The 24104-nt window shown below is 44.1% G+C and overlaps 1 protein-coding gene and 1 long non-coding RNA gene across 3 annotated transcripts in view; one reads left to right on the top strand and one right to left on the bottom strand.

Moving 5' to 3' along the window:
- Window positions 1-559: 559 nt before the first annotated feature.
- On the top strand, window positions 560-23818 carry LOC140717303 (uncharacterized). Its single transcript, XR_012096510.1, has 2 exons — window positions 560-656; window positions 23632-23818. It is a non-coding gene; the product is annotated as an uncharacterized lncRNA (long non-coding RNA).
- LOC140717302 (glutathione S-transferase Mu 1-like) overlaps window positions 5082-24104 on the bottom strand; it is a 60132-nt gene continuing 41109 nt past the window's right edge. For both annotated transcript variants that reach the window (XM_073030754.1, XM_073030753.1), the window contains exons 6-8: window positions 9857-9952; window positions 6439-6549; window positions 5082-5255 (exon numbers count right to left, since the gene is read on the bottom strand). In XM_073030754.1, coding sequence (XP_072886855.1) covers window positions 5166-5255; window positions 6439-6549; window positions 9857-9952 — 297 coding nt within the window. In that variant the 3' untranslated portion in view covers window positions 5082-5165. The remainder of the gene's footprint in view (window positions 5256-6438; window positions 6550-9856; window positions 9953-24104) is intronic.

Below are 24104 nucleotides of genomic sequence, written 5' to 3' on the forward strand. Positions count from 1 at the left end.
CAGCACTGTACGACTGACGTCCACGCGTAAGTCCCGCCCCTCCAGGAAGTTGCCCCTTGGATTGCAACCTTGAGAGGGAAAGAAACTTTTCGAGGAGGGGAAATAAGTTGTTTTTTATGTTCACGGTAGACGTTAATGATAACTACTAGTATTTTTCCCCAGTAATAAACTATTTAGTAAATATAGAGTTATCTTCAGTCAATGTTTTGCATTATTTACTTTTTGTCAACTTGTCATTGTTTATTGGTTCCAAACATTTTATCAGCAATAAGTTTGACGGATTCAGCCTAAATGCACCCACTGACAGAAGACCCTTTCCCTGCTAAGCCTCTGTAGCCATGGTAGCTTCTATCAAACTCTTGAACAGACCTTGTACGATAAGGTGGATTCTTGACCTGGCAATCTACCTCATTATGATCTTGCACTTTATTCTGTTTGGTTACTGTTTTACCTTGTTCTACCTCAGTGTACTGTGTGATAATTCGATCTGCATGAACAATATGCAAGACAAGATTTTCGCTACAACTTGGTAGATGTGACAATAATAAAGTAATGTCAACATAATCAAGATCCCACCCGGGCCAGTCATTCACATCGGGCGGAAGATGTAAAAGCATGAAAGCATATGCCACCAGCCTAAAGGAGGCTGTAATAAGGTAATTGAACGGTTCCCTACTATGAAAAGATGGACCCCTGACTACACAATCTACCTCATTGTTTGCTTGCACTTTTTGTCTGCCCGTGCTGCACTGTTTCTGTTGCAATTTATCCTGCATTCTGTTTTGTTCTACCTCAATTCAACACTCACAAAACGCTGCAGGAACTCAGCAGATCAGGCAGCACCTATGGGAAGGACTAAGCAGTCAATGTTTCAGGTGGAGACCCTTCTTCATAGATGCTGCCTGACCTGCTGAGTTCCTCCAGCATTTTGTGTGTTACTCTGGATTTTCAGCATCTGCACAATCTCTTGTGCTCACGATTTACTGCCTCAATACTCTGTTGCAATGTATTCATCTGTATGAACAGTTTAGCAAATAAAGTTTTTCACAACCTCAGTACATAGGAGGATAAAAGACAGCATAAGTTTCCAAAGGCCACTCAAGTAAAACATGCTCATTGAGAAGACCACCAGGAACATGAACCAAAGGGAACAACTTCATTCAGCTTCACTTGTCCCATCTTTGAACTGTTCCCACAACCTATGGAATCACTTTCAAAGACTCGTCATCTCATGTTCTTGATATTTCTTGCTGTTTTATTATTTCTTCTTTTTGTATTTGGACAGTTTGTTCTTTTCTGCCCTCTGGTTCTATACCCAAGTTGGGGGGTCTTTCATTGAATTGACTTTATTACTTAATCCTTCATATACATGAGTAAAAATCTTTACATTACATCTCCCTCTAAATGTGCAATTTATAGTAATTTATAATAAATATTATGTACAACAGGATAGTCAATATAACATAGAAATACAGTTGTGTCAGCATGAATTAATCAGTCTAATGGCCTGGTGGAAGAAACTGTCCCAGAGCCTGTTGGTCCTGGCTTTTATGCTGCGGTGCCATTTTCCAGATGGTAGCAGCTGGAACAGATTGTGGTTGGGTGACTCGGGTCCCCAATGATCCTTCAGGCCCTTTTTACACAGCTGACTTTGTAAACATCCTAAATAGTGGGAAGTTCACATCTACAGATGCACTGGACTGTCTGCACCACTCTCTGCAGAGTCTTGTGATTGAGGGAAATACAGTTCCCATGCCAGGCAATGATGCAGCCGGTCAGGATTCTGTTATAGTTATTATTCTATAGCTTAATAGAGTATGCCCACAAGAAAATGAATGTCAGGGTTGAATATGGTGACATATTTACTTTCAGCTTTTGAAGACTTAATCCAATGAGACATCAAGAGCTCAGTCAGATATGATGTGACATTCTTTAAAAGCTGCAGACCCCTCTACCCACAAATATTCAAGCTGACTCGCCTTACTTTGAAAACATGAAAGGAGGATCTCATTGAAACCAATCAAATATTGAAAGGCCCAAATGAAGTGGAGGTGGAGAGGTTGTTTCCAAAAGTGGGAAAGTCTAGGACCAGAGGACACAGCCGCGGAATAAAAGGACATCCCATTAGAACAGAGACGAGAAGCCATTTCTTTAGCCAGGGTGTAGTGGATCTGCAGAATGCATTGCCACAGAGGACTATAGAGGTCAAGTCATTTAAACAAGAGGTTGATAGGTTCGTGCAAGGTTGCACGTTGTTGCAAGGGTGTCAAGGATTATGGAGAGAAGGCAAGAGAATAGGGTGAGAGGGGAAACAATCAGCCATAATCAAATGGTGGAGTGGACTTGATGGGTCAAATGGGCTAATTCTACTCCAGTATCTTATGGACAATTAAACAGTTAAATGAGAGAAGGCAGCTCAAGAACATCAACATCTCCATCCTCGACGGCAACGCCACAGAAAGCTGAAGTGCTGATCCATTAGTGCCGAGTGGGTGATCAGTCTCAGATTCTTCCTGAGATCCTAACTGCTGGAGAAATAAAGTCTTCAACTAATTTGATTCACTCCACGTGTCCGTGTAATGGATACAGTGATCACTACAGTGGCAGACCTCATCTTGGTTATATACTCAGAGGCTACTTTAAGTACACCTACACATGCTTGTTAATGTAAATATTCAATCAGCCAATCATGGGGCAGCAACTCAATGCATAAAAGCATGCAGACATGGTCAAGAAGTTCAGTTGCGTTTGTCCAAGCATCAGAATGGGGAAGAAATGTGATCGAAGTTATTCTGACCATGCACTGATTGTTGGTGCCAGAAAGGGTGGTTTGAGCACATCAGAGACTGATCTCCTGGGATTTTCATGCACAGTCTCTAGAGTTAACAGACAATGGTGTGTAAAAGAAAAATACATCTAAGAGAGCAGGGGTTGTGTGGGCAAAAACGGCTTGGTAATGAGAGAGTTCAGGGGATAATGGCCAGGCTGGTTCACGCTGACAGGAAAGCAACAGTAACTCCAATAACCACGAGTTACAACAGTGGTGTGCAGTGGAGCATCTCTGAATGCACAACACATTGAACCTTGAAGTGGATGGGCTACAACAACAGAAGACCACTCTGGATTATACTTCTAAATGAATTAAAGTGGGCACCAAGTTTAGTCCTGGTCACCAACCTTGCCGTTAGTTAGGCTATCCAAGTACATTTTCAACACCGGTATTGGTTAGACACTGAAAAATGCCCAGTAACTTCCCATTTCAATCCTAATTATGCCAAATTATCTGTCAAATATTGACAGTTTCACCAGCAGTGCTTTCTGGTAAATAAAATATTCCAAAGGAACCAAACAACAGGGCTACACTAGGCAGCACTTGATTGAGCATGGCATAAAGAAGCTTCAGTGAATGAAATTCAATGGGAAATACTCAAATTGCCTGAAGTCAAAGGAAGATGGCTGTGGTTGTTAGGGGTCAGTCTCACTAGTGTGAAGAGTTCCTCAGCCCTCCGCCAACCATCTTCAGCTGCCTCATCGTTTTAACCCCATCCACAGCAGAAGTGGATGGGGGCAGAGGGAAAATTACCCCTTCTGCATTTGTCGATCTCATTACTGGAGACAGTGTCATTGGATCCTGCCACTTTGAAATGGTATACACCTTCATTAACCTGGTCTAACTTCACTTGCCTTTCTTGCAATATATCCTTATTAATCATTTATCTTATTCAGAGTGGGAGGGTATGCCAGATATCATTGCATGATTTGTGTAAGGTGGGGGTGAACACAGTTGAAATAGGCAGTAAGCTACAGAAAGGGGGCATTTTTGTATTTGCACATGCCTGGGAGTGGAGGAGGGCTTAACACAAAGTGCACTACAGATGTTGTGGTCAAATCAAGACATACAAAAAAAGCTGGATGAACTCAGCAGGTCGGGCAGCATCCGTTGAAAGAAACAGTCAACGTTCCGGGTTGAGACCCTTCGTCCTGACAGAAGAAAGCTTGTTGCTTAAAGTCAGGGTGTGCTTGGTGGGGATGAAATGGGAGAAAATCCTGTTCTGCTTCCCCTCAAACTTCCTCAGGGTAAAGACTTGGATTTCCAAGAGGGTTCTTTTAAAGGTAGGCTACTGTGCTCATTAGAGTTGGGGTCTGAGCACAAAGAAATACAATGGAGTATCAACAAAACCTCTGATGTGTACTGGCAGAGAAAGATGGCTGGCTGAGGACTGTGCTTTGAGGAACTCTTCAGGCCTCTAACAACCACATTTTGTTTTACTGGAGGTTCTTGATGTCCCACTTAATCAAATGCTGCCTTGATATATATAAAAAAGATATATTTTTAAAAAAAGATTATTCCTTTTTTTAAAAAAAACCAAACAGTTGTTTCCTGCCCCCCCCCCAGTAGTGGGTTTAGATTTTTTGTATAATAAAGTTATTTCTTTTCAAGTTTATGTTCAAATTTAATTTATATGGATATGGGGTAATTACACTTCATCTGTGATTTCAATATATTGTAATCAATCTACATTATATATCTTATTGTACTCTGTATTCTTTTATATAAGAAATTAATAAAAATATTGAAAAAGAAAGAAAGAGAGATTAGCTTTATTTCTCACTGTGTATTGAAACTTAAGAGTGATTGTGGTGGGCAGCTTGCAAGTGTTGCCACGCTTCCAGACCCAGCATAACATTCTCACAATTCACGTCTTTGGACTGTGGGAGGAAGCTGGAGCAACCGGAGGAAACCCAGGCAGTCACAGGGAGAACGTACAAACTCATTACAGGCAGTGGTAGGAATTGAACCCCAACCTCTGATCGCTGGCTGGCACTGTAACCAACGCACTAACCGCGATGCTACCATGCTACCCCCCTTACCTCACCCCGCATAGTTTGTACTTCCACTACTTAACTCAAAGGGTAGAGAAATTGCCCTGGTTACACCCAACAGCATCCAAGTGGTACAGACTTGCTCTTAATTTCATCCCACTACGTCTCTTAAGACAACAGTACTGGTACCTGCAGCGCACTGGTCAGAGATAATTTTGTGCAGATTAGAAAAAGGAACAGAGACAAATAATCCCAAATTTTACCATCTCATTTCATTCTTTATTGGAGCTGAAAAACTCATGTACATTTTAAGGATCTGGTAGAAAGTTCAAGACCTTTCTCTACTTGTTGCCCCACAAGGCCATCTTGTTATTGAATGGGCCTTTCATATAGCGGTCAGATTTCATGTAGGCTGCAACTTTCTCCAAACCCTGCAAAAAATATCATTTGGGAAGAATTTAATACAAATGCTATGACTACAAAATAGGAAATACAAGATTAAAACGTACAGCTAAACCAAAAATAAAATTAAAAAGCAATTGAAAACAGGAAGAGGGCGTTAACTGCTATGTGACTCCCCTACCTTTGGCTCATATTAATACTTCTGCCTCCTCCCCAGTGAATACAAAAATATCATTCAAAGGATAAATATGATTGATGGAATAGTGTTTTAAAAATGAAGAATTGGCCCAGATTAAAATCACTGTTTCAAAATGTCTGCATTCTTTGAAAACCAGAACTATTTCTGAATGTAGTCAAAATGTCTGAATCTGAATCTTCCTGATGCACACCCCACTACTGGGCAGACAACTTTTATGTTATTTATTCTATTTAAGAGATAGAACATGGTAGCAGCGGGCTCTTCTGGCCTAATGAACCTGTGCTGCCTAGTTACACCCTTGTTAACAATTAACCTACTACTCTGCATGTCTTTGGACTGTGGGAGGAAACCAGAACACCCAGAGGAAACCCACACAGTCATGGGGAGAATGTACAAACTACTTGCAGACCACAGCAGAAATTGAACCCGGGACACTGGCGCTGTAAAGCTGCCCCCAAGTCTTCCTTTCATTCATTAGCTTCTTTTAATATCACACCACGAAGGATTTTGTGCATTTTGGAATGTACACGAATCTTGAAAGTAACTAATAACCCTCTCCATGATTGCTCAGTCAAAGATGGTCTCTGCACTGGTTTTCATCTATGAAAGAATCACCTCCAGAGTTGTTATGACTGTGTTTAATACTCGTTCACATCTCACTCCCACCCTGCACTTCCATGGTCGCACATGTATGACCAGGAATTCTGTTTGGAAGGTCTTCATGATTATCAGCTCAACAGTTCCACAACCCCCAATTCTAATGTAAGCTGGAGTAAGGTAAAAAAAAATTAAACTAATTTTCAGTGAATGCCTAACAAATAAAAAAGTTGTGGAAAACATTTGTGTGTTTATACAAGAGCTGTTGAAAATAATTAAAGCAGGTTACAGCTCAGCAATAGGCCCTTCTGCTCATTGTGTCTGTGCTGGTGCTTTTGATTGACTGAACTTTCACTGCACACAAGGAAGAGTTTTAAAAAATATATATATATTTTGCCTTAACGCACAGTTCTTACCTCAAAGCGGGAAATAAATTCCTTCAAGTTCTTATAGTCATCCAAGCACTTGGGTTCAAATTCACGATGTTCATCAAGGAGGTCGTACATCAGAAAATCCACAAAAGTGATCTGATAACAGAAAGCAAAAACTAAAATGATTTGCACATTGTTTGATCGAAGAGACAGGCAGTGCATACAGACTGAAGTTTGTTTCTTCAATAGTGGCTCGACACCAACATATGATCACAAAATATTGGTCACATAACCTTGTAAGGCCTTACAAAGTCCAAAAATATTAAATGCTAGCAATAGTCAAGAGGTCAGGCAACAACTTGTATTATACTTGGAGTATAGTGTGCAGTTCTGGCCACAATAGTGTCAGAAAGAGGTGTTGGGCTGGAGAGAGTTCAGAGGAGATCCATCTGGACATCGCCTGGGTTGAAGTATTTCAGTCACAAATAGAAGATGGAATCGTATTTTCTTTTTCCTTGAAGCAGAGGTGGCCTAGGAGTACTCTGATTAAAAAGGTAAATAAAATCATGAGGTGAATAGGTCTGAAAAATCTTTTATCTCCAGGACAAGATATAAAATTAAGGTACAAGATAGGAATATTTTAGGCTATCTAAGGAGGAATTCTTTCACACAGAGGATGGTTGGAATTTTGAATGTCCTGCACCCAGGAGGCAGATAACTCCACCAAATTTAAGCAGTATCTAGACAAATTCTTGAATAGCTTTGGATTAGAAGGTGTAGTGGTTAGCACAATGCTATTACAGCTGGGGTCAGAGTTCAGAGTTCAATTCCGGCATCCTCTGTAAGAAGTTTGTACGGCCTTCCCATGAGCATGTGGGTTTCCACCGGGTGCTCTGGTTTCCTTCCACAGTCCAAAGATCCTCTGGTTAGTAAGATAACTGGTTATTGTAAATTGTCTTGCTATTAATTATGCTAGGGTTAAATATAAAGCAACACAGAGTTGGATGAACTCAGGACGGGCAGTATCTATGGAAATGAATAAACAGCCAATGTTTCAGCCAGAGATCCTTCATCAGGACTGGAAAGGAAGAGGGAAGACACCAGAATAAAAAGTTGAGAGGGTTGGCGGGTGTGAGGAGGATAGCTAGAAGGTGGTAAGTGAAGCCGGGGTGGATAGGAAGTGTAAATGGCTGGAGAGGAGGGTATGAGGTATTGATGGAAGAGTGGACCATAGGAGAAAAGGGTCCTGGGGGGAGGTGATAGGCAAGTGAAAAAAAGGCAAGAGGCCAGAGTGGGGAAATAGAAGAGGGGAAGGGAAGGGAACAGTATTTTTTTTTAAACTGGAAGTAGAAATAGATATTCATGCCATCAGGTAGGAGGCCACCTGGATGGAGACAGATGTTGCTCCTCCACCATGAGGGTGGTCTCATCGTGGCACAAGAGGAGGCCATGGACCAACATGTCAGAACAAGAACGGGAAAGCAACTAAGCAAGTTCCGCTTTTGGCAGATGGAGTGGAAGCGCTTAATGAAGCAGTCCCCCAGTTTACATTGTGTCTACCAATGTACAGGCCGCACTGGGAACAGCGGACACACAACAAACTGCCGCTGCAGATCCGCAGGTGAAATGTTGCCTCACCTGGAAGGGCCCGGAATGGAGGGAATGGGCAGGTGTAGCACTTTGGCCACTTGCTGAGATAGGTTAAACACGAGGAAATCTACAGATGCTGGAAATTCAAACAACAACACACACAAAATGCTGGTAGAACACAGCAGACTAGGCAGCATCTATAAGGAGAAGCATGTCGACATTTCGGGCCGAGACCCTTCGTCCTGACAAAGGGTCTCGGCCCGAAGCATCGACAGCGCTTCTCCCTATAGATGCTGCCTGGCCTGCTGTGTTCTACCAGCATTTTGTGTGTGTTGCTGAGATAGGTAGTTGGGTGGAGCTGCTCATTGGGCTGGAAGAGCCCATTCCACGCTGTATCTCTAAATAAATGGGTTTAATGTAAATAACCATAATGAGGAGCACGGTCAAGATGGGCCAAATGGCCTGTTTCTGTGCCTTAAAACTAATGAATTTTACTTCAATGCAGAATCCAAGCTTCTACAACTTTGCTATGCCCTAGGTTAGCCACTGCAGAAAGCCTGGACGAAGATATACAAGATAAAGACAGACATTTTGCCTCCATGGTAGAAGTAGCAGAAACTGAGAGCATAGACTTGGAGGCAGAAATTTTACAGGGGATCTGGGTGGCGGAAATTAAACCCTGGCAGCTGGTGCTATTGTAGCATTACACTAACTGCCAATTACTGCTGTGCCTGTAAGGACGTTCTCCCCATGACTGCTTGCATTTCCTCCAGGTGCTCCAGTTTCCTCTCACAGGTCTCAGATGTACAGGTTGGTAGGTTAATTGGTCATGAGTAACTAGGCAGCATGGCCTCATGGGATGGAAGGGCCTGTTACCATGCTGAAAAACAAAACTCCCTAAAAATATTTTCTTTTATTTTAAATACATGATAGTTGATATTTAGTTTATTTAGAGATCCAGTATAGAATAGGCAGCTCCAACCCTTTGAGTCACGCTGCCCAGCACTTCCCCCAATTTAACACTAGCCTAATCATGGGACAACTTACAATGACCAATTCACCAAGCAAAGGGCATGTCTCTGTAATGTGGGAGGAAACCAGAGCACCCAGAGGAAACCTCTGCAGCCACAGGGAGAACATAGAGACTCCTTACACTGCATATTAAGCATGCCGGTTTAGCACTGGCATCGTTCGGTAAAATAAAACAAAACTGATCAGTCCAGTCAGATTTGAACTGACGGCTTTCCTGGTCGGCTTCGCGCTTTTTCGCGCAGGCCATGTTGTTCTTGGTTTAGGGTCCGTGACTTACTGCTGCTAACAATTCGCTTAGATGACAGATTCGCTTCTTAGATGACAGGAGGGTAGCGGTGGTGCGTGCCGCTGTCGAGTCGAGGACCACAGAGAGCACGCAGTAGGTCGCGCGCTCTACGGGGGCGTAGGTCAAGTGTACGGTGTGGGATGAGGTTAAAATAAATTAAGAGCAGCATGCGCTTTATTTACATGTTATGACAGGTGCGTTCACGCAAGTGCCAATGGGTCGGCACTGTCCAGAGATTTGGCTCTCGCGGTCCGCGTGTTGGGGTTGTCTGCCTTACAGGTAGTGGCAGAAATACCTGGAACACACCCTCCGAGCTGCCGGAGAAATCTAATACAATTGCCATGATTTCAAGGCTTTTTAGACAGGCCCCGGGAACAGGCAAGCTATCAATGGCAGAGTTCTATTGAAGGCGAGCAGGATTACTGCAAGAGGCCAAAATGGTCAAAATAAACATGACGGGCTGAATGGCCTCTTTCTAAGCTCTATAACTCTAGGAAAACAGTGAGAACACATCCCACCATGGTTAATGCAACATCAGCCTGAAGAGAAACTTACCTTGTCACCTGCAAACCATGGCCTTTCCCCCAGGAAACCAGAGAACTGCTTCAATACATCTGGCAGATTCTTCAAGTAATCAGGCTTCAGTTTTTTCTGCATCAATCACATAGGAAAACTGTTACAATCTATAATGCTCTGCACTCACAACAAGCAGCACCTTTGCACGGTCATCAAGAAGCTTATAGTAAGAGATGGCCAAGTTTCACATAGAAAATAGGTGCAGGAGTAGGCCATTCGGCCCTTCGAGCTTGCACCGTCACGATCAAAAGCCGACAATAAAACTTGTGTTCCTCAATCTCATTTTACAGTACTGTGCAGAAGTCTTAGGCACATACTGTATCGAGGCTGTTAAAGGTTTTGGCACAGTCCTGTATTTGTCAATGCGGAGAAGAGCGAGTTTGTAAATCTGGTTGGAGCAGAGGATGCTGAGAATGGTGAGGGTGGGACAGATGGCAGAGAAGGAGTACCAGGGCAGGGGGCTGGCACAGTTGCACCCAACCCTGAGTCAACCAGCAAAGTCAGTTGATTCTAAACAATTGATTATTACAGAATGTCTCTCTGGTGCTTCCCACTCCCTCCCCTCTCCCTTCCCCTTTTCCCAACCATGATTCCCCTCTCCCTGCCCCCTTCCCACTCAGTCCCATATCTATATAGAGACCCATATCAGAATCAGGATCATGATCACTCACATACAGTTGCAAGGAAAAGTTTGTGAGCCCTTTGCAATTGCCTGGTTTTCTTCATTAATTACTCATAAAATGTGATCCGAGTAATTAATGCAGAAAACCAGGTAACTGCAAAGGTTTCAAACTTTTTCTTGCAACTGTATATCACGTTTCTTTTGTGGCTACAGTACTATGCCCCCTAGCTACATACCTGTTACTAAGACTTTTGCACTGTACTGTATTTTAAAGAAGTAAACAAATTTCAAATTTGGGGTTTGAAGTTGGTAGTTATTACCCTTCCAGCCAGAGGTACAGGAGCTTCAGGTTCCACGCCAAGAGGTTCAGGAACAATTATTACTCTTCAACCATCAGGCTCCTAAACCTGTGAGAGTAGCATCACTCACCTCAACACTGAACTGATTCCACAACCTATAGACTCACTTACAAGGACTCTACAACTCATGTTCTCAATATTATTAACACAAGGAAATCTGCAAATGCTGTAAATCCAGAGTAACACACAAAATGCTGCAGGTCAGCAGGGAATTAAAAAGTCAACAGTTCAGGCCAAGACCCTTCATCAGGACTGATAAATATCATCAGTATTATTTATTATCATTTTTATTTGTATTTGCAGTTTGTCTTCTTTTACACATTCGTCGTTTGTCAGTCTTTGTGTGCAGTTCTCCCATTAATTCTACAGTAATTTTTTTGTTCTACTGTGATGCCTGCAAGAAAATGAATTTCAAGGTAGTATATGGTGACATGTACGTGCTTAGGTAATCAAATTAATTTGATCTTTGAACTTTATTCATTGTTCATTACACTTGCAAAGCCGTAACTCTAATGGTACATTTTGTAAAAGGTCGAGCCAGTTCAAGTCACAACTTGCATTCGATTCCTGCTCATTTACGTCAGGGGATCTCTCACAATGAGAACCCTTGAAGAAGTGACAGACTGTGTTAAGACAGAAAGGAAGGGAGGCTAGAGGTCTCATCATTGTGAAGAGCAACACACACGAAGTGATGGTGGAACTCAGCAGCTCAGGCAGTATCCATGGAAATGAATAAACAGTCGACGTTCGGGCCAAAAACATTCCCCCCCACCCCCCCCCCCCAGGAGTGGAAAGGGGGAAGATGCCAGAATAAAAAGCCGGGAGGGGGGAGAAAAAGAGAGGGGAAGGAGGACAAGCTAGAAGGTGATAGGTGAAGCCAGAGGAGTTGGAAAGATAAAGAGCTGGAGAAGAAGTAACCTGATAGGAAAGGAGAGTGAACCATAGGAGAAAGGGAAGGAGGGGCACCAGGGGGAGGTGACAGGCAGGAGAGGAGAAGCAAGAGACCAGACTGGGGAATGGAAGCAGAGGGAAGGGGAAATTGAAAAACAAAACAGAAGAAATCAATGCTCATTGTATCAGGTTGGAGGCTACGCAGATGGAATTTGAGGTGCTGCTCTTCCACCCAGAGGAGGCTGTGAACCGGTGTGTCGGAACGGGGCTGGAGACAGGAACAAAAAATGGTTGGCCACCAGGAAATTTTGCTTTTGCTGGAATGGAGCAGGGGTGATTGACAAAACAGTTTCCCAATTTACATTGTGTCTCACCAATGTTGAGGAGGCTGCATCAGGAGCACCAGATACAATTGACAACCTCAACAGGCTCGCAGGTGAAGTGTTGCCTCATCTGGAAGGACTGTTAGGGGCCCCTGAACGTAGGTAATTGAGGAGGTGAATGGGCCGCTGTAGCATTTCTCTCACTTGCAGGGATATGTGCCAGGAGGGAGATTAGGGAATAACAGAGGGAGCAATGCCGGCAGAAAGCGGAGAGTGATGGTACGTTTCATCGTGAGATCCCGTCGGAAATGGTCGAAGTTGCAGAGAATGAGGTGTTGGATGTGGAGGCTCATGGAGTGGCAGGCAAGTTCAAGAAGAACTCTTTCCCCGTTAAGGCGGCACAAAGATGCGGAGTGAGGGCAGATGTCTGGGAGATGGAGGAGATGCGGGTGAGGGCAGCAGCAATGGTGGAGGAAGGAAAACCTCTTTCTCTGTTATCCTTGCAAGGAAAGCCTCACCCTGGGAACAGATGCAATGGAGACAAAGGAACTGAGAAAATGGAATAGCGTTTTTAACAGGCTTCGAGGTGGGAAGAGGTTTAGTCAAGATGGCCGTAGGAATCGGTAGGCTTATAAAATGTCAGTTGACAGTTCGTCCCCAGAGATGGAGAAGAAAGATAAAGAAATGGGAGGGAGGTGTCAGAAATGGACCAAGTGAATTTTGAGAGGTATATAAAATTATGATGGGTATAGATAAGGTGAATACAAGCAGGCTTTTTCCACTGAGGCAAGGGGAGAAAAAAAACCAGAGGACATGGGTTAAGGGGAAAAAAGTTTAAAGGGAACATTGGGGGGGGGGCTTCTTCACACAGAATGTGGTGGGAGTGTGGAATGAGCTGCCAGATGAAGTGGTAAATGCGGGCTCACTTTTTAACATTTAAGAATAACTTGGACAGGTACGTGGATGAGAGGGGTATGGAGGGATATGGTCCAGGTGCAGGTCAGTGGGACTAGGCAGAAAAATAGTTCGGCACAGCCAAGAAGGGTCAGAAGGCCTGTTTCTGTGTTGTGATGTTCTATGGTAAGTGCATGGTGAAAGATGGAGGCAAAGTTGATGAAATTGACAAGTTCATCATGGGTGCATGAAGCAGCACCAATGCAGTCGTCAGAGGAAGAGCTGAAGTAATTATTCGATAGAACATACAACAGTACATCACAGGGACAGTTCTGCCCACAATGTTGTGTCGAACAAATTAAATAAGTAATCAAATGACCAACTAAATTAATCACTTCTCTCTACATAATGTCCATATTGCATATTGAATACCCTTCTCATATTTGAATCAGCCACCATACCAAGCAACCAGCACTTTCATGTAAGAATCTCCTTTGAATTTACCCTCTCTCACCTTAAATGCCTCAAGCATTAAACATTTTGAGCCTGAGATTAAGATACTGCCCATCTACTTTTTCTATGCTTCTCAATCTCTATGACAGGGGTTCTCAACCTTTTTCTATGCCATGGACCCCTACCATTAATCAAGGGGTCTGTGGATCCCACGTTGGGAACCCCGGCTTTATGAGATCTTCCCTCAGCTATTCCAGAGAAAACAAACCAGGTTCGTCCAGCCGCTCCTCATTCCCTCTCATCCAGGCAGAATCCTTGTCTGCTTCCTCTCCAAAGTAATGTGGTGAGCTGAAATGGATGCAAGACTCTATAAAACTCTAGCTACCAGAACACCCTGACTCAAACTCAGTTCCTCAACTAATAAAAGCAAGTATGTCAAATGCCTTCTTTACCACCCTATCACTTTCAGGGAGCTGTGAACTTGACTCCAAGATCCCTCTACTCATCGTCACTATTGATGGTCAACATCAACAGTGTGCTGCCCCTTTACATTTGATCTACCAAGGTGCAACACTTCACATCTGGCTGGATTAAATTCCATCTACCATTTTTCCACTCATATCTGCACATGATCCATAGACCATGTATTATTTGCCAGTCTTCTACACCATCCACACCACCACATAGCTTTGTATCATCTGCAAACTTGCATATTACAAGCAGCAGAGTTCCCAGTACAAATCCTTGCGGAACACCACTAATCGTAGACCTCCAGCTAGAATAACTCCCTTCAACCTCCATCTTCTCTTCTATGAGCAAGCCAATTCTGGATCCAAGCAGTCAATTCACCATGGATCCCATACATTGTTAATCTTCTAGATGAGCATTCCAAAACATCAAAGACCTTACTAAAATCGTTGTAGATAACACCTACATTTCTACCTTCAATCCCTTCCTCACATTCTTGAAAAACTCAAGTTGGCAAGTCATGACTTGTCCTGCACAATGGTAGATTGACTGAACAATCCATGATTTTCCAAATACTCAAACACTATCCCTAAGAATCCTTTACAGCATATATGTCAAACTCAAGGCCCGCGGGCCAAATCCGGCCCGCGGTGGAATTATCTTTGGCCTGCGAGATAATATCTAATTACTATTAAAGCTGGCCCCAGTAATCGAAGCGCCTATGGCGTATGATATGGCTAATGCTGAGTTTATTCAGGTACCAGGTTTTCAGGGTTTTTAGTGTTTATTCGGCAGTCTTGCTCGGCAGTCTTCTTCATAAGAAACGGAATTTGTAAAGTGAAACACTTTGTAGTTATAGCAGAGACTGAGACACATGAGAGCAGGCTGAAAAAATGGAGGCAACGAAAGCTGCGTTCGCACGCGTCCGACTGATCCGGCCCGCATGAAGCTGCATTTTGCTCAATCCGGCCCGTGACCTAAAATGAGTTTGACACCCCTGCTTTACAGTAACATCCCTAGCACTGACATGAGATTCATTGTTCTATAGTTTCCAGGATTTTCCCTGGTTCCCTTCACTTCACTCACCAGTCGTCCACAACCTTGTCTGTGGCTGGCGGGGACAAGAAAATATTGGTCAAGGCCCCAGCAATCTCATCTATGGACTCTTCATTAGCCTGAAGTCTATCCCATCAGTGCCGGAGGACTTAGCCACTCCAAGAGATCCCACACTACCCATTTCTTTATTGTGAAATGTCATAGCAAATTAGTACATTCGACACAGATCTCCCCATCCTCCAGGTCCTTTTCATTGGTAAATACTGATGCAAAGTACCCATTCAGGACCTCACCCATAACCTCTGCCTCCAAGCAGGTTTCCTTCATTATCCTCTAGCAGTTCTACCCACTCCCTATGCACGATGTACCTGCAATAAAATGCCTCGGAACTCTCTTTAATCCTACTTGCCATCAATCTTCTTGGCTTACCCAACTCGCTTATGAAGCACTTTCTGGTCTCTTTATCATCCTTAAGGGTTCTGTTTGAGTTTAGCTCCCTAAACCTTACACACTTTTCCCTTATCTTGATTAAATTCATAAGCTCTCAACGTCCAAGGTTCTCTTACCTTGCCAGTATTATCCTTCCTTCTTACTGGAACATACATGTCCTGTACTCTGAGCAGTTGCCCTTTAATTACACTCCACATGTCAGATGTGGACTGGCTTAAATATAGCCGTTCCCAATTTATTCTCCCTAAATCATGCCCAATACTCTTGTAATTTGCCCCACTCCAATTTAAAATTCTCCTGCAAGGTTCATGCTTATCCCTACTATCTATAGCTACCTTAAAACCCAAGGAGTGGCAATTCCTTGTCCCCAGTCGTTCACCGACTGAAATGTTGTGTCACCTGGCCAGTCTTACTACGTAACACCAGGTCCAGTATGACCCCTCTTGTTGGATCATCTCAACATTGATCTAATATCCTTGCAACAAATTGTGTCCCATTTGAACCTTTTGCATAATGAAGGACACAGTCCATAACAGGAAAGTTGAAGTCACCCACTGCTACAACCCTATTGCTTTTACAACTGTAACACTTGCCCAACAACTGAGAATGAGGGAACAGCAGCAAGTGAACCAGCCCGAGGACTGAGAGCACCAAATGGAGAGAACCCTTCTGACTCAGAGTCTCCATTCATTCAGTCAGGAGAAAGTTTGGCTATCACCAGCAGGAGGAGCTGTCCTGAACCGGGATCAAAGCGTAAAAAGACGATGACAGTCAACAATCGTCAGTCAGATACAGAACGGACAGAGAGCCAGAGTTTACAATCTCTACCTCCTGGCACCAGGGGGGTGAATATCGACTGTACCAACTGACAAAGTTCTATACAGAGAGACTCAAACAAGCAATTGAAGAAAAGGTTGAAAGACTCTGTTGGATGTTGACAAAGGAGGAGCTATGGCTGTGGGGAGGAGGAACATCTCCGCGGACAGCTGGAAAAAATCCAGAGTGATCAGTTGTTCCAGAGCAGCTTTTCCCCCAGAGTAAATCCAAATCTGGGAGTTCGGCAGCAGTAGTCGGGCCACCAGGAGCGATCCTCAGCGCTACAGGAAGTGGTGGCCGGGAGGAGGACCGAGAAACCCCAGGGGAGTAGGAACCCCCATCTGGAGGGGAAGGATAGGGAAAGTGCCCACTCCTGGGGGCAGCCCGTGCAGTGGGCTGGGAGTGAGGGCCGTCCTGGGAGAGGAGGGGTGGCGGGGAGCGTGTGCTTTAACTGTGTGAAAGAGGGGCATTTCAGGTGGGCCAGCGGCGGCCAAAGCAGTCTGGGAGCTGAAAGCTGAAAAGCCTGGGGCTTCAGTGGAGGAGTGTACAGAAGTTTTGAAGGGAGCGCTTGGGTTGTCAGGGGATCCCTGGCTGCTTTTAGCAGAGTTTCAACACCTGGAACAACTCTACGAGTACATATTTCGGACGGAGGGAATGCTTACGGGGTTGCGGCGCCGTGGGGTAGTGAAGGCGCCCAACGTGGCTAGAGCGAGGATGAGTCGGGTACTCCGTGGCTCTCTGGAGGAGGACAAGGTGGCGTGGACTATCCGGTAGGCTTATAGAAAGGGCCCCCCGCCATCATTCGGGCAACTGATTAGAGAGGTCGGGAAGAAGATGCTGAAGAAGGTGGACGTGTGCTGCACCGCTTGGTTGATCACTTCGGGCGGTCCTGAGCTGTGAGTCGAGGAGGTCTGAGGGATCGAACGGTTCAGTGGTTGAGCTCCAACGATGTGCACTAAACTGACTGAACTCTGATAAGTTGGCGCCTTTTCTTTATTTTCTTTTCCTTCATATATACTGTATCGTTATTAATCACTTAGTTCTAGTAAGCTCTATAAAGTGTAATCATTTAATCGCACATGGTGTACTGTGTTAATTGGCGGGGTTGGGGACATCACACAGCATCCACACAACCTGATTATCCAGTCTGGCGGGGCCGAAGGCTGCTCCCCCTAGACGGAGGCGAGCTGAGCGAGCCTGAGGCGACCCAGGGAGCTACACAACTTTCCCTAATCTGCTCTCACGTCAGTTCCGTAAGGCCCTGGTGGCCATTGGTTGGGGGTGGGGGTTCTGTAGTACAACTCCATGCAGCATTTTAGTTTTTTTTTTTTTTTTTTTAAAAAGACTTGTATCACTTGCTGCCCAATAACTAAGAGAACACAGTCCAAACAGCACCAGCCAGGTGGTTGGGCTGGGAGTATTTGTTTAACAGAGAAACCTAGATACAGCACCATCTGCTAGTAGCTCCAATCTGCTAATTAAATTTGCAGATGATTGGCCTTATCCCAAATAATAACGAGGCACCCTACACAGAAGAAGTCATCACCCTGACACAGTGGTGACAAGAAAACAACCTCTCCCTCAATGTCACAAAAACAAAGGAGCTGGTTGTGGACTACAGGAGGAACGGAGCCAGGCTCACCCCTATTGATGCCAATGGGTCTGGGGTTGAGAGGATGAACAGCTTTAGGTTCCTCAACATACACATTACCGAGGACCTCTCTTAATCTGTACATACCAGCTTTGTGGTATAAAAGCACAACAGCACCTTTCACCTCAGATGGTTGAAAAAGTTTGGCATGAGTCCCCAAGTCCCCAGGACTTTCCACAGGGACACAGTTGAGAGCATCCTGACTGGCTGCACCACCGCCTGGTATGGGAACTGTACTTCCCTCAATCGCAGGACTCTGCAGAGAGTGATGAGGACAGCCCAGCACATCTGTAGATGTGAACTTCCCACTATTCAGGACATTTACAGCAACAGGTGCGTAAAAAGGGCCCAAAGCATCACTGGGGACCCGAGTCACCCCAACCACAAACTGTTCTAGCTTCTACCATCTGGGAAACTGTATTGTAGCATTAAAGCCAGGACCAACAGGCTCTGGGACAGCTTCTTCCACCAGGCCATCAGAGTGATTAATTTACACTGACACAATTGTATTTCTAAGCTATACTGACTGTTCTGTTGTACATCTTACTGTATGTATGATTACAAATTTCTATTTGCACATTCAGATAGAGACATAATGCAAAGATTTTTACTCCCTGTGTGTGTGAAGGATGTAAGAAATAAAGCAATAGTCAATTGGAGGAAACATTCTGCTACCAAGCCAGGAAGGTATGGAACAACTCCTTGCAATGGCACCACCTTCTGGGGATACTAACAACTGCAAGTGTTGCCATGGCAACAGTAGCCAATCCTCTCAATAGACCACAGAGACACAAAAAAGGGTTTCTGCAGATGCTGGGAATCTTGAGCAACACAGAGGAAAGCCTTGGGAATTCAGCAGGTCAGGCAGCATCTGTTGAGGAAAACTATCGGTCGACCTTTCAGTCCTGATGAAGCAGGCCGGCCTGATACATCTTCTGTTTATTTCCCTCCATTAAATGCTACCTAACCTGCTGAGTTCCTCCAACATTTTGTGTGTTTTTCCATAGACCAGATGCTCAAGGTCAAATTTCTTGCATTTACACAGAAGGCTTCTCTCAAAACATGATACAAGAACTTTACTGGCAAAGGAGGAGTATTATGCCACCAAGCGGCCAATAGGCCGGTTAAGATGAAAGTCCTGAGGGACATTCTTAGACAGTTATCAAATCGAATGACTTTATTACTTACATCCTATATATGTATATGTAAAAACCTTTATGTTATGTCTCTGTCTACATGTATGTACAACAGGATAGTCAATATAACATAGAGATGCAGTTGTATCAGCATGAATTAATCAGTCTGATGGCCTGGTGGAAGAAGCTGTCCTGGAGGCTGTTGGTCCTGGCTTTAATGCTGCGGTTCCGTTTCCCAGATGGTAGCAGCTGGAATAGTTTGTGGTTGGGGTGACTTGGGTCCCCAAGGATCCTTCCAGCCCTTTTTAAGCACCTGTCTCTGTAAATGGCCCGAATAGTGAGTGGAAAGTTCACATCTACAGATGTGCTGGGCTGTCCACAGAGTCCTGCGATTGAGGGAAGTTTACCAGGCAGTGATGCAGCCAGTCAAGATGCTCTCAATTGTGCCCCTGTAGAAAGTCCTTAGGATTTGGGGGCCCATACCAAACATCTTCAACCGTCTGAGGTGAAAGAAACGCTGTTGTGCTTTTTTCACCACACATGGTATGTACAGGCCACGTGAAATCCTCGGTGATGTGTATGCCAAGGAACTTAAAGCTGTTCACCTCTCAACCCCGGATCCATTGATGTCAACAGGGGTTGATGTCAACAGCCTGTTTCCATTCTTCCTGTGTTCCACAACCAGCTCCTTTGTTTTTGCAATAACCAGGACATTTCTTAGAATTTAAATAATCAATGGCATTGCTATATAAAAAAAATACTTGCAAGCCCACAGCCTTTCCCAAACGCTGTGATAAATTATCAGACAGCAGCAAATGATCAACCAACAAGAGTGAAGATTATGGTATAGAGGAACAATAATCCAGTTGCAACAACCCAAACCCTCTTTCTTTCACAGCGGCAAATAGATTTGGCTCTTTAATCCTGTAGTTGCTGCTTCAGAGTACATTTGAGTTCTCTGGTACTTAAAAAAAAATGAAACAGAACATACAACATGAAGCACAGTACAAGCCTTTAAGCCTACTAAGTTGTATCTACCGTTTACCAAGACAAATCTAACCCGTATATTAAGAAAACCTTATAAATCTAATTTTCTTTTTCAATATAAAAGCTATGCCTTTTAGTGTTCTACCTGGGGGGGGGGGGGGGGGGAGAAAACAGATTCTGTCTACCCTTTATCTGCCTCTCATAATTATACAAATCCACTGATGAGTGTTGGCTCTTTAGTCTACCCAAGTGTGTTGCTTAGCAACCAGTGTACTTCAGAAAGTACAAGCAATTTTCTGCATTACAATTCATTTATACTAAAACCGAGTTAGAACCGAGTACAGGCCCTTAACTCAACGATGTAGTGTCAACCACTTAACCAACTCTGTGATCACTATAACCCTTTCCTCCCACACAGCCCTCAATTTTTCTTTGATTCATGTGCCCATTTAAGAATCTCTTAAATGTCCCTAACATATCTGCCTCTACCGCCACCCCGGGGGGGGGGGGGGGGGGGGTGTGATATAAAAAAACCTGACTCAGTCATTCTCTCACCCCCCCCCCCCCCCCACAGCATTCCTCCAGTGACCTTGAAGTTAGATATTTCCACCCTGGAAAAAATTCTCTGACCACTCTATTTATGCCTCTTTATCACAAACACCTCTATCAAGTCACCTCTCATTCTCCTTCATTCCAACGAGAATAGCCCTAGTTCACTCAAACTTTCCTCATAAATTAGTTAAATTTCGGATACTAATTGCCCATATTATAGATTTTTTTAAAAAAAAACAATTACCATTGTAAAGAATCCAATTTCTTTTCCCCTCTTTTGGTATCAACTCCATTTTGTTCCCCTTTTTATTTTTCTATCCTGGACCTGATGGGTTAAGGCAGGGGTTCCCAAATTTTTTTTTTAATGCCATGGACCCCTACCATTAACTGAGGGGTCTGTGGACCCCAGGTTGAGATCCTCTGGGTCCCAAAATCTGGTGGCCCTTTGTCACTGTAAGGGCTTAGAAGAGTGCCACCTATTGTTACAACTGGTACTGCAGGTTAGAGTGAAGACACCCTTCAGAGGAACTCAAGTTGTTCAGGCAGCATCTGTGGAAGGAAAGAATCCCAATGTAGGTTTTCAAACCGAAACATCAACGATTCCTTTCTTCAACAGATGCTGCTTGAGCCACTGAATCCTACCAGTTCACTTGTTACTCCTGTGTCTCCATGCCTTTCAGAGGCGGGGGGGGGTTAGGGTCTTTCTCTCACTGCCAACACACAGCCACTAAACTTTGCAAAACCCCAGGACCTCACAAGCCCAAAATCTGCTGCCAACACAGCCAGAGTTTCACAATTAAACCTTGTCAAGTACAAACTTCTAGTCAACACACGCAATATGCTGGAGGAACGCAGCAGGTCAGGCAGTATCTATGGAAGGGTCAACAGGATCCTTAGGGTCACAGCCCGAAATGTGGGCTGTACTCTTTTCTTCTAGATGGCCTGCTGAGTTCCTCCAGCAATTTGTGTGTATTGCTGTGTGCAATCCTCTAGGTTTCCAGCACCTTCAGAAACTCTTGTGTTTATGATCTGTCCACCACCGAATTAGAAACCTCAATCCCCATTGAATTTCACATGCTTGGATAAAGAGGATCAATTAATAGGATCACTGCAAATGAGGTATTTTAACCCTCAGCTCCTCCAAAGGCCTGGCACTTTTCCCAAGCCCTATTTAAAACAAACTCTTCTAATTGCACTCATCAAACAAGGGTCATCCAAAAACAACAGTGTCCAAAATTGTTAACTTAATTACTTTGGAGCGCAAAAGAATCGTCCAGGGAACAACCCCTCATTATTAAGGGTCCTTATTTCCCACTCACAACGTTGCCTGATTGGGAGGACTATGCAGCATCCACACCAGGACAACCAGACTCAAAAACAATTACTTTCACCAAGGTCAGAGTTCTCCAACCACTCTACAAGGGAGAGGGTTCCGCTTGTCCTCACCTACCATCCCACCAGCCTTCGTGTCCAGCATATAATTCTCCGAAATGTCCGCCACACCCAACGGGATCCCACCACCAAGCACACCTTTCCCTCCTCCTACTTTCTGCAGTAATCACTCTCGATGTGACTCTCTTGTCCATTCGTCCCTCCCGGCACTTATCCTTTCAAGTGGAACAAGTGCCACACCTGCCCCTAACACCTCCCCCCTAGCATCCAGGGCCCTAAACAGTCCTTCTGGGTGAGGCAACACTTCACCTGTGAATCTATTGGGGTCATTTACTCTGTTCAATGTTCCCAGTGTGGCCTCCTGTATATCAGTGTATACCAGCATAGATTGGGAGACTGCTTCACCAAGCATCTATGCTCCGTCTGCCAGAACAAGCAGGATCTCCCAGTAGCCACCCATTTTAATTCCACTCCCCATTCCAATATGTCCATCGATGGCCTCCTCCATTGTCGTGATGAGGCAACACTTAGGTTGGAGGAACACCTTGTATTCCATTTGGGTAGCCTCCAACCTGATGGCATGAACATTGATTTCTTAAACTTCTGGTATTGCCCCCCCAACCCCACCCCTCCTTTCTCCATTTCCCATTCCCTTTTCCCTCTCTCACCAATCAACTTCCCAGCTCTTTACTTCAACCCTCCCCTCCAGATTTCCCCTATCACCTGGTGGTTCTCTCTCCCGTCCCCCCCCCCCCCCACCTTTTAAACCTACTCCTCAACTTCTTTTTTCCAGAACTGCCGAAGGGTTTCAGCCTGAAACATCAACTGTACTTTTTTTTCTCCCCGCACAGATGCTGCCTGGCCTGCTGAGTTCCTCCAGAATTCTGTGTGTGTTACTTTCACCAAGCAGCAAAGCTGATCACCACTCCACCCATTAACCCACACCCCCACCACCCCCACTTTCTCATTTCCTGTCATTCACCGTATGTACAAATTCTCCTGTGTCATGTACAGTGGATTTTGGTTAATTGGGCCATTTGTTAATCAGGACAGCTGCTTATTTGGAACAACTCTTAAAGAACAAAAACAAAAAATAGCTGGGATTCCCTTTCTTTATTTGGGACACCACCACTTGCCTCAATTAGGCTGCAGCGTTGCTGAACATCTCCGAACGAGTTTCAGTAGTGTGCACATCGTGTGGCCCTTAAGACACTGCACTGTGCTCAGAGCAAACAGTTTTTAAACAGCTTTGCTTATGTGTTTGTGTTAAGAAAGCAGCATTTTTGCTGCTGAAAGTTGGCGAGTAATAAACAGCAAGACAACTCAGAACAGTTCTGCTCACCGCAGTCTCAAGAATTCAGGCTCAGAGGTGCCAGAAATGGCCGGGAGTAAAAAAAAAAGAAACACTTCCACTACTTCAACAAAGTTAGAAAAGAACTACAAAGAATTTAAAAGTATCAGCAATCATCTTGAATGTTAAAATGAAGATTTGGAGGATTCAATTGTCAAAAGCATAGTTTGAAGACAGTCCACTATCTGCACTAGGTGGCTGCACTGATCTAGTTCAGTCAAAAGAACAAGTTAGTGTATACAAAATGAATTCTTCTGTCGATAACTATGAGGACCTTATCCTCACAATTTATTTAGTACTGTGGTAATTTTGGTGGCATTCTAATTTGTTCTGTATTTCATTGAAATTTACAGGAGGATGCCGTTTCCTGTTTGACAGTGCCGCCAGCTACACCTCCAACGGTACCGAGGTCAGCCGCAGGGTCCTCAGCCAGGGACCACCGCTCACTGATGTTTCGCTCCCTGACGCCCGGTACATTGTCATTTAAATACATCATTTGTTACTTAGTTAAACAGCAGTTTGTCCTTTTCTCTCCCCCCCCCCCCAAAAAAAATACCTTTCAAACTATTTCCATGAAACTTTGGCTAATTGGGGCAGCCACTTTATTGGGCCAAAATGTACTGGTCACAATGTGTCCCAATTAACCAGAATCCACTGTATTACATTTATTATTTTTTTTTTTACTATATTCATCTTATTATCCTGCATCTGATCCAGAGTTACAATTATTTTATTTTCCTTTACACTTGTGTACTGGAAATGACATTAAACAATCTTGAAGCCTGAATGTTGAGGCAGGACACACTCCTGATTCTAAACCCAGCAT

The sequence above is a fragment of the Hemitrygon akajei genome, chromosome 27 (genome assembly GCF_048418815.1).
Source record: "Hemitrygon akajei chromosome 27, sHemAka1.3, whole genome shotgun sequence".
In the NCBI taxonomy this organism is placed as follows: domain Eukaryota; kingdom Metazoa; phylum Chordata; class Chondrichthyes; order Myliobatiformes; family Dasyatidae; genus Hemitrygon; species Hemitrygon akajei.